We start from the raw sequence: 9,531 nt of genomic DNA, 5'->3' as shown, positions 1-9,531 counted from the left end.
CCCGTCCCTCCCTGAGAAAACTTGTCTAACGAAAGCCTGTCTGCAATCATTCCCAATTGACGTTCTTTTATTTGAAATTCATCGACGTTTCTTACAAACGCGAAGGTGCGTCCGTGTGCGTGTGTATGTGTGTGTGTGTGTGTGCGTGTGTGTTAACGGGAGCTAGGTAACGATTTTTAAGAGGTTAGCGTAATAAAATAATTATCAACTTACAAGTAAGTCTCGAAGAAGAAGGATTGTAAAGTAACTAGTACTGTGTTAGTCGTTGTGGAGCATCATCGCTCTGCGAAGGAAGAAACGGAAAGGAAGAGAAGGAAAGGGAGGAATTACGACGTGCGTATATTACGTACGGCGTTATATCGTCTCGAGGAACTCGGGGACATAAGTTTATATATCGCATTATAGCGCGGACCGTGTGCATGTGCGATGCGTCGTCACAGCGAGCTATTTTTTTTTTTTTCCAAACGGTGATGCGTCACAATTGATCGATCTTATAGATCTAACTCGATAGCTTTGAGCATAGTATTTATCCTTAAGGCGCGAAGAGAGGCGGCTGGAGAGGAATGAGTCGCGCGTGCGTGTGCGCGCGCGCTCATTAGCAGCGTGTCGTCATTGTCGCGTGTAATTTTAATCTAGGAGGAAGGTTTCTGGGAACGTACAGCACACAACGGCATTATTAATGTATATTATAATTATAATAATAATAATTATTATTATTATATTCTCTTAGATATATTATTATTACTACAATTATAAAGACGCTGTGTTTCATTTTAGATGTAAATAAAATCCTCGCGCGGACTGATGCGATGGCGGAAGAGAGAGACTCGGCGACGCTTCCTTATTTTGTGTCCTGCGCGCATCACGGCTGATCGGCTATTCTTAAACCCGAATCTCTGATTTCACCCAGAGCACGATGTTTACCTAACGAAGGCCCCTCGATCCTCTTTCTGCACGTTGCATAAGCCCCGGGCATGCAAAGTCCGGAGGAAGTTTCACGCCGTTTCTGCAGTGCGATCTTCAGCGAGAGAAACGAATGGAATCCTCGGTAGAGAGCGAGAGAGAGAGAGAGAGAGAGAGAGAGAGAGAGAAGAAAAGACACGAAGATATTTTTACGGCCGTTACTCAAGTTTTTACTTATACCTCACGATTACCGATGAATTTACAAATTTCGCATCGGTGCAACGGGACGCGGGGAAAATACATTGTAAATCGCACGTTGGTCGCAACGAGCGTCGGGACGGATCTGTTGATGGGAACTGCGATTGATCCACTCTTTGTCCGCGGTACGACACAGTCCGTCCCTCTCTCTTGTGTAAGACGGCTTGTCAGTACGTTAGAATGGACAATAAATCGAGTTCAGAACAGTGAGATCACGGGCTATTCGAGGCCGCTTTGGGCCATTTATTTTTAGGGAATATACATTTGACGATCGCGTTCCTCTTCGATTCGCGCGTTGGTGTGCGTTATCATTCCTTGAGATAAACAGCTGCACGGCGCATCATCTCTCTCTCTCTCTCTCACTCTCTCTCATTTTATTTTTCTTTCCTAACGTTTCCTCATATATTTCTATTTTTTACTCGCGTCTACATACATTGATATATTATATTATATTATGTTAATTTCATTTTGTACCAAGTGGGGGTAATCCCAGGCTAACGATTATCTATTCTGTTTCTCTCGCCTCCGCCTAAGAAAAAAAGAAAACAAAAAGAGGAAAATATATCGGTGCAGCAACATAGCGAGGCAAATTGATCTTTCGTTTTCTCAGAGGCGGACGGAGTGACTCGCGATCCTCGCGTACGCGAGAGAAAGAGAGAAAGATGTACAGTTTGAAGATGGGATCGGCCTTGCACGAAGCGCTCTTGAAGACAGATCGCTGTCTCTATCTCTCTTTCCTTCTCTCTCTTTCTCTCTCACTCTCTTACACGTCGGATACCATCGGCATCGGCTTGCGAAACGCGTATAGCCGAGCGGGAATCGCGCGCGCCGTCGAGAGGAATGGAGAGATACGGACGTCGGAAGAGAGAGATAGAGAGGAAGAGAGACGTTATTGCTGTTTACGCGTGGCGATTCCCATTTTCCAGCCTGGAAAATACACCGGGCCGATCTGCGAGCCTCGCGATATTTGGCGCAGCTGGCGCGACGGTCGGGGCGGACGCTACGGCGGGCGGCATTCAACAGGCTGATATTTATAGATCGGAGTTTCCTGCAAAATCTACCAACGCTTTAGGCGTCAAAATCCAGTGGCCGCGTTTGTCAGCGGAGTATACGCGCCGCGATCCGGCGGGTTCGACGGATGAGGCGCGCGATTGGTCAACGCGACGACACGAAGACGCGATCCCGAACGCGATCCGGCCGAATCTCGGCGGGAATCTCCGTTCTCTCCGAGCGGCGGACACGATCGGCCCGGCCCGGAAAATCACGCGAGTTCTAACGTGAGAGAGAGAGAGAGAGAGACAGAGAAGAAGAAGAAGAGAGAGAGCTACCGCCGTCGTTGGTGCGACACCCTGGTCGAGAGCCACCGCTCGTCGGTCCCGTGGTCAACGCGCTCTGCCGCTCTCCCGTGGTGTCGTGCGACTTTGGACACCGTCGGCGCGTCGCGACGGCGACGACGGCGGGCCGTGACGCCAGCCGCGCGCGAGCGATTCCGCTTTGTGCTCTGCGAGGACCGCCGAAGAGAGAAACTTGCCTGGACGAAAGGGAAGAAAAGGGTGAGACGAGAGAAAAGGGAGACCGTCCAGATAGCAGTCGCAGCGCGGAGCGCCCGCGGCTTCCGCCGCGCGGAATGATCGCTCGGGGCCGGAAAGCGGGTCAATATCATTTTGTTCGATCTATAGATAGTCACGTGCGGGGACGCGCGCGTCCCGGTTTCACGCGGAACGTCGCGTCTCCCCTCGCCGAAGACGCGCCCGAGGCGCGTCTCTGGCGATTCTCGTCCTCGAGGACGACGACGCGCTCCGTCAAGGAACGAGGCGCTTCCGCCCGCGTCGGCTTCCTCTCGCCGCCGAGTTATCAGACCACCGGTGGTTCCCGTGGTTTCAGAGGTGGACCTGCGAAACCGTCGCCTCGTTTTCTCGCGACGACGACTAAAACCGTTCGAATTTTTCCGCGGACTCCGCGACAGCGGCTGAAGACGCTTTGTCTTTTTTGCAGAGGAGAGAGAGAGAGAGCTCTCGGAGCGCGCTCTCGTCGTCGGCTGTGATTCTCGTCTCTTCAAGAAACGTCCTCGTCGAGAGGAGTGAAGTCTTCGAGAGGAGGAGCGGTCCCTCCGCCTTCGACGGGGGAGGAAGAGGCGAGGAAGCGGAGGGACAACCGCGAGTGTCGCGACGAAACACCGACGGATTATTAATCCTCGAGGAACGCGCGCGTCCGAGAAGTAGAGAGAGAGAGAGAGATTCACGTCGGATTCTCAGGACTGGCCAAAAACGCGGGCCCCGTCGCTATCGTTCTCTCGCTATCTCTCTCGCTCGCGCGGCGTTCCTAATTTTCCCAAAAATATAACACCGCGGCGCACACGGCCGCGCGAGCGGCACGCTCTCGGACGCGCCGCTGGACGTAGGTGGAAGAGGATGCGACGAACTTGACAGCCGGAAGCGTATTTCTCGCGACACTTTCGCGCGCCACGGATGACGCGGCCGGTGTGTCTCGCTCATTGCGATCTCCCTCTTTCCATTTACCTGCCTCTCTATCTTTATCTATCCATCTATCTCGCATTCTCCTCCCCTCCCTTTCTCTCTCTCTCTCTCTCAACGTCGACGCGCGATGAGCGATTATTCCCGGTGGAACACGGCCGTAAGGTGAATCGGCACGCTGGCCGGTGAACCGCGAAACCGCCGGCTATATTTATTTATAGTGACTCGAGTAGTTTCGCGGCAATTCTTTCCGCGATCCGGCCGCTTCGTCCGCGACGATATCCGGATCGAGTTGGGGGCGGGCGGTCGCGAGGATCATCGCGGAGGATCGTGATGAATCGCCGATCGTCACGGCGCGATCGGCCGCTGCTCGGGGAGAAGCCGCGGCTGTGCGACGACGTTGATGCGCGACGAGGGTGATACCGCCGAGGACGAGCAGTCGACGGACCGGTGGTTGCGGTTGGTAGCTGCCGAAAATGATGTTCACCGGTGGCTCGCACGCCAAGAGGCGGAACGCCGGCGGCGGAAGCGGCGGTAGCGGTGGCGGCTCGACTTCCAGCAGGAAGGCCTTGCTGGACCACCGGAACTCCTCGGCGCGCGCCGGCACCGAAGGATACACGTACAGGTGAGCTGCCCGGTATGTAAAAGTCCACCAAGTCGCGGCCAGGCGCGATCACGCTCCCTCGAGAGGCTCCGGGATATGGTTTTTTCTTCTTTTTTTTCCCTTAATAATGGCAGCGCGATTAGTGGATTTTTCTCGAATAATGGTGACGAGTAATAATCGTTGCGAAGCAACCGGTGAAATACAGGTGGATGGGATGGGCGAGCTGTATGAAAAAGTGTTCCGAGGAAATCTCTTCTCTTCGAAATTCGCCGAATAACGGAAGTTGCAACGACTCGTTGCTTTTCGAGTAACGAATCGGTTTGCCAAATATCAGGGCTATTTATAAAGTAACGAGTTATTTCTCCGAGTATCGCAATTTTTTTTATGAAGTAACGAATTATTTCTCGAAATATCAGAGCTACTTATGAAGCGACGAGTTGTTTTGCAAAATAATACAATTATTTGTACGAGTTTTCTTTTTTACAAAATGTCGGAGATATTTGTAAAGTAACGAGTTACTTCTCAAAGTATCATAATTATTTACAAAATAACGCTTCTTTTTACAAAATATCGGAGCTACTTATAAAACACCGAATTATTTTTCAAATATCATAATTCTTTGTGAAAAATAATAGGTTACTTTTTAAAATACCAGAACCATTTATAAAATAATGAATTATTTTGCAAAATGTCAGAATTACAAATTAAAGAGTTATTTTTCCAAGTATTAGTAACAGTAAAGAGCTCTCTTTCTGGAATAATGACAAATAACGATTGCGAGTCGAAATATTAAAAAGAACAAAAATCTTCCCAACCCCGTAGAGCATGAATATGTGAAATGTCTTGGTGATCAAATGACGTTTTTAGGACGAGAGTACCGACGTTCCTGAATCCCACGGAGCTGCCGCCGACCACCTCGGCTACGAGCAAGACCTATGTCTACAAGACCCGAGTTCCTCGGAGGGACGCCGCGTCGTCGGCGACGATGTCCCCGTCGCGGGAAAACAAGAACATCGGACGCGCCATCACGAGAAGGAGGGGCGCCGTTAAGCACAACAAGGTGCACGTTGTGCGCGGTCACAAGCTCGTGGCGAAGTTCTTCAGGCAACCGACGTTCTGCACTTTCTGCAAGGACTTTTTATGGTAATTCGCGTTTCTTCGAAACTACTTTGTCACTGTCGTCGACGCGGCTTTTGTTATTTATTCATCCCACTCTCTTCGACTTCAAATCAGTGAGAAAGCGTTTCTTGATAGTCTGTTTTTGTGTCTTACAGGGGCTTCGGAAAGCAGGGGTACCAATGCCAAGGTAAGCGCTCAATCCCGCGTGTTCCCTCATTTCACGCACTTCGTTGATTTGATTCGTTAAGCTTGAATTTAAATTAATGAAATTAATCTAATCTAATTTGACGGAACTTACAGGATGATTTTCTGATTTGTTGCAGCGTGTCAAACGGCGGTGCACAAGAAGTGTCACGACAAATTATTGACGAAATGTCCCGAAAGCGGCAGGGAATCGGAAAATACGATAGTAAGTGTCCACGAAAGTTTCAATATTCGTAGATAGATTATTTTAATTTGCACATACATACATATATACATACATACATATATATATATATATATAACCAGCAGATTAAAGATGCAACATTTTCTTACGATGAGTTTCGCAACCGCATTTTCGTATCGATAGGAAAACGTATCTCTCGAGAATTATAAAAAAATAAATTCTGCTATTGGTCACGAGATGCGTTGCAAAACTCATCGAGAAAAAGCGTGCCATATTTAATTCGCTGACTGTGTATGTATATGTAGGTGTGTGTGTACTAAACAAGGATGTTTCAACGATCCGATGTGAAACGGTCGCGTCGAGTTCTCGCTATTTCCGCTCTGAATGAATTATTCATCCACTTTATTGCAGTACCTGAGGGAGCGTTTTAAGATAGATGTGCCGCACCGATTCCGAACACACACTTTCATGTCGCCGACCTTCTGCGACCACTGCGGCGCGCTGTTGTACGGATTGTTCCGGCAGGGTTTAAAATGCGACGGTAAGGGAAACGTTGTGTGTGTCGTCCGAGATATCTCTCTAAATAGCAACGCGACTCGGAAGGTCTTCGATGCATCTTGATCGCTTCGAGTTGTCCCGGTTCGCGTCTCCGTCGAGTGACACCGACCTCTCGACGCGTCACCTGCGCGCGTCGCACACTTTCTAGTTAGCTAGCATTATTGCACGAGTATGTCGTAACCCAACGCATTGTTACGCGCGTTTCAGCTTGCACGTGGGGCTCGTACTTTTGCATGTTTCTCGGGTGCGCATGCGTTTTCGTATCCTAAGACGTATCTCTCGAGCCGTGAATCAGACGCAAGGTCTGAGCTCGATCGGCGAACGGCTCGATGAATGTTTTTACGTGCCGTTTCATCGCACTTATATCGCGACGTTAAAGCGGCGAATGTACAAAAATGATATCCCAAGATATCCAAGATTTGGAAGAAGATGCACTTAAATTATCCGCGACATTATGTGACATTTTGTCGCATGGTTAAAAAAAATGTAAACCGGAGGAGCCCAGCAAAATTCGCAGGCAAGGAAACGATCCGGACGAAATTGCGGCTGAGAAAGTGTAGGTATAATTATACTAATGATCGAGTGAATTGTCGATTTTCCTCGAAAACAAAGCGATGTCGCATAAGTTTCTCTACGGATGATCCGACGATGATTACTTCACGCGGGGAAAATGTCAGATTCTGCGACTGAATAGGGACAAGACGAAAACTCGGCGACCACGGGTGTAGTCAGGATTCTCGTCAGGAGGGGGGCGGAAATTTACTTTCAAGTAAAATTAATCAGCGTACTTATGTGAAAACCAGTCTTCGCGGACCTTTTTTCAAAACTTCCTTAATACTTCTTTTTCCAGCTTCTTTCTCTTCGCAAATATCATTTTTCTGTGAACACTTAGCATACTTAGTCCACGGAAACGATTTTCCGACATTGTTAACCGCAACGAAATTTTCACACTTTGCAATGTATTAAAAGATATTTTAATAATACTCATTATTTACGGTTGACGGAACGTCCGGTGATGAAATTGAGAAATTTTTTCGTTACATTCATTTTTACAAAGCGTTGCTGATATAACTTGCCGTTGGTTTTTAATTACAGAACGTGTATTGTAGCTTTCTTGTAGAATGCAGATTGCAACGCGTCAGTTACATTTTCTTACTTTTATGATTTTCGTAATTCGTTTCTCCTTGCCAAAATTCAGGTATGAGCAAGCGCTCTTCTACCCCTACCTCCCCCCTCTCCTCTTAGCTACGCCCATGTTGTTGGTAGCAAGAAATCGAAACTCACGCGATGACAAGAAATGAATATCTCTATTACCGTAACTGAGAACATACTTTTGAACATCCCCAGCTGCGTTAAACTCGGCAGAGAGACAACTGAGAGCGATTGACCGAGTAGAAACCTCCTCCAGGAATCTTCCTGCTACCTCAACCGAATTTTTGTCCGATCCCCCCGGGAGTCGGGAAATTCCGTTATACATCAATATAATTATTTTTATTAATATAATTATTTTTTTCCGTATGCGGAAAAAGATCTTAGTTTCTACAACCAAATAGAAACCAGAAGAAAAGCCCCAGCAGGAATCTCCCAATTTCCACCACCGACTTTCCGGTCTGGCTCTCAATCGACGGGATTGTTTCTCCGTTTTTGCGAAGCTTGTGCTCACGACTCGAGGAAATCGAGTCGATCAATCAACGAAGAGTCGAGAGCCTCTGCGCGAATTCGCAAAAATCCCGCAAGTCCGCACCGCGACTATTCACTCGTCTCGCCGGACGCGAGGACGGTGTCTCTTTCCGAGTCGACTGTACCGCGGCCGTTTAAATATCGCGCTGCGTGGCACGCGCTCTCGTGCCTTCCCCGAGAGCCATCCCGGCCGGTCCTCGCGCTGACTAGTGCGTGCAGCATCGCCGGCCGCGGCGATTATTTATTGTGTACACGCGACGCGCGAGCAGCAAATGCGGAAAGCTCGCTCGCCGCATTCCACCGTTCGCGATTACCAGCTGTAACAGCCGCCGCCGTCGACGGCGGCCGCGGGTTATTAGAGTCTAGGTAGTATAGTTAGACGCTAGGGAAGCCTCATATACTAGAATTCTATTATTACACCGGGTCGCCGGCTTAAACTCAGTTGGTCTTGGCTCCCTGAACCGTGAGAACACTGCTTCTCGCACACCTGAAGAGCGGCGCGTTCGCGGCGGCCGGTCCGCGCCGAGGTACTCCTCCGCAACGCAGTTGTTCAGTCGTCTCCCCGACCGGCGCGCCGATCGTACCCTCTCTCTCTCTCTCTATCTATCTATCATTCTCTCTCTCCCTCTTTCGCTCCCGGTCGAGCCCGGTTCTCGGTGTGTGCCCTCCCGGCCTGTTCGCGCGCCCAAAAGGGAATAAAGTGCCGTGGAGAAGATGCCGTACTACAACGACGTGCCGTACTACTACGGGGGATCGTACGCGAACCACAGCTCGCTGATGACGGGCACCGGACGGTAAGGGCGCGGGCGATTTTGCGATTCACTCACCTCGCGAAGCCTGGCCGCGCGGAACCGCGCGAGAACGACGTTTTCTTCATCCGGTAGCTGTAGCTCGCGGCGTCCGCGAGTCCGAGAGATCGGTTGTTCTTGAGATTAAGATATTGAGATAACATCCAGCCGATGAAGCGATCTTCCCCGGAGCGATCAGAGCGAACCGATGCGTCCGATTTGCAGGGGACGAGCGCGGTTCATCTCGTACGCACGGATTGGCAGATCGCGATCTCCCAGCTTTTCTTTCGCGATGAGTTTCGCGAGTTTGCGTCCCGCGTTCAACCGGGGAATTCTGTTAGTTGGGTTTGAGGAAACAGAAGATATCGCGTTTTCCTGGTTGGATACGAAGCGCGTTGCGAGAGGAAAGTTGAGGAAAGAGCATGGCGATCCTCGGTCTGCCGATCGTCTGCGTCTGTTGTTCGCACGCTCAGTCGCGAGATTTCTTTTCTTCAATGAGCTCGCGATTCGCGTGAATTTCCTCATGGAATACTGAGGCTCGTATTAATAGTTGTTAACTTGAACTCGCCCCAAGTGAGAGAGGCTCAAATTCGAGTTCAGAGTCGGACGAGAATCGCGATCGCATGCATATTGTGACAACAGACTTTAGTATTTGTATCTGTAATCGCATAAGTGAAGGAACTAGAACGGAAAATGATGATTAACGTCGAAATGACGTTAAAAAATCACGAGAAAAATTTATTTTTCGATCATTTTCTC

At 49.3% G+C, this 9,531-nt stretch overlaps 2 protein-coding genes across 3 annotated transcripts in view; both read left to right on the top strand.

The window, feature by feature from the left end:
* Positions 1–1,081, top strand: part of LOC106745240 (ran-binding protein 3) — a 4,733-nt gene extending 3,652 nt beyond the window's left edge. Inside the window, exon 6 of the transcript XR_001374511.1 lies at positions 778–1,081. The gene's annotated coding sequence lies outside the window, so the exon portion shown is untranslated. The remainder of the gene's footprint in view (positions 1–777) is intronic.
* A 1,223-nt stretch (positions 1,082–2,304) lies between these two features.
* LOC106745211 (serine-rich adhesin for platelets-like) overlaps positions 2,305–9,531 on the top strand; it is a 30,830-nt gene continuing 23,603 nt past the window's right edge. Inside the window, exons 1-7 of one of the 2 annotated variants that reach the window (XM_014620579.1) lie at positions 2,305–2,714; positions 3,157–4,260; positions 5,107–5,382; positions 5,514–5,545; positions 5,682–5,767; positions 6,158–6,287; positions 8,630–8,633. In XM_014620579.1, the coding sequence (XP_014476065.1) occupies positions 4,112–4,260; positions 5,107–5,382; positions 5,514–5,545; positions 5,682–5,767; positions 6,158–6,287; positions 8,630–8,633 (677 nt within the window). In that variant the 5' untranslated portion in view covers positions 2,305–2,714; positions 3,157–4,111. Of the gene's footprint in view, positions 2,715–3,156; positions 4,261–5,106; positions 5,383–5,513; positions 5,546–5,681; positions 5,768–6,157; positions 6,288–8,415; positions 8,779–9,531 lie in introns of those variants that run through there. The other variant, XM_014620578.1, reaches the window with a different exon arrangement.

Source organism: Dinoponera quadriceps, unplaced genomic scaffold, assembly GCF_001313825.1.
Source record: "Dinoponera quadriceps isolate SergipeBrazil2010 unplaced genomic scaffold, ASM131382v1 scaffold1270, whole genome shotgun sequence".
NCBI classification, from domain to species: domain Eukaryota; kingdom Metazoa; phylum Arthropoda; class Insecta; order Hymenoptera; family Formicidae; genus Dinoponera; species Dinoponera quadriceps.
The sequence above is the reverse complement of the archived record's forward strand: the minus strand, read 5'-3'. Positions and strand labels throughout refer to the sequence as shown.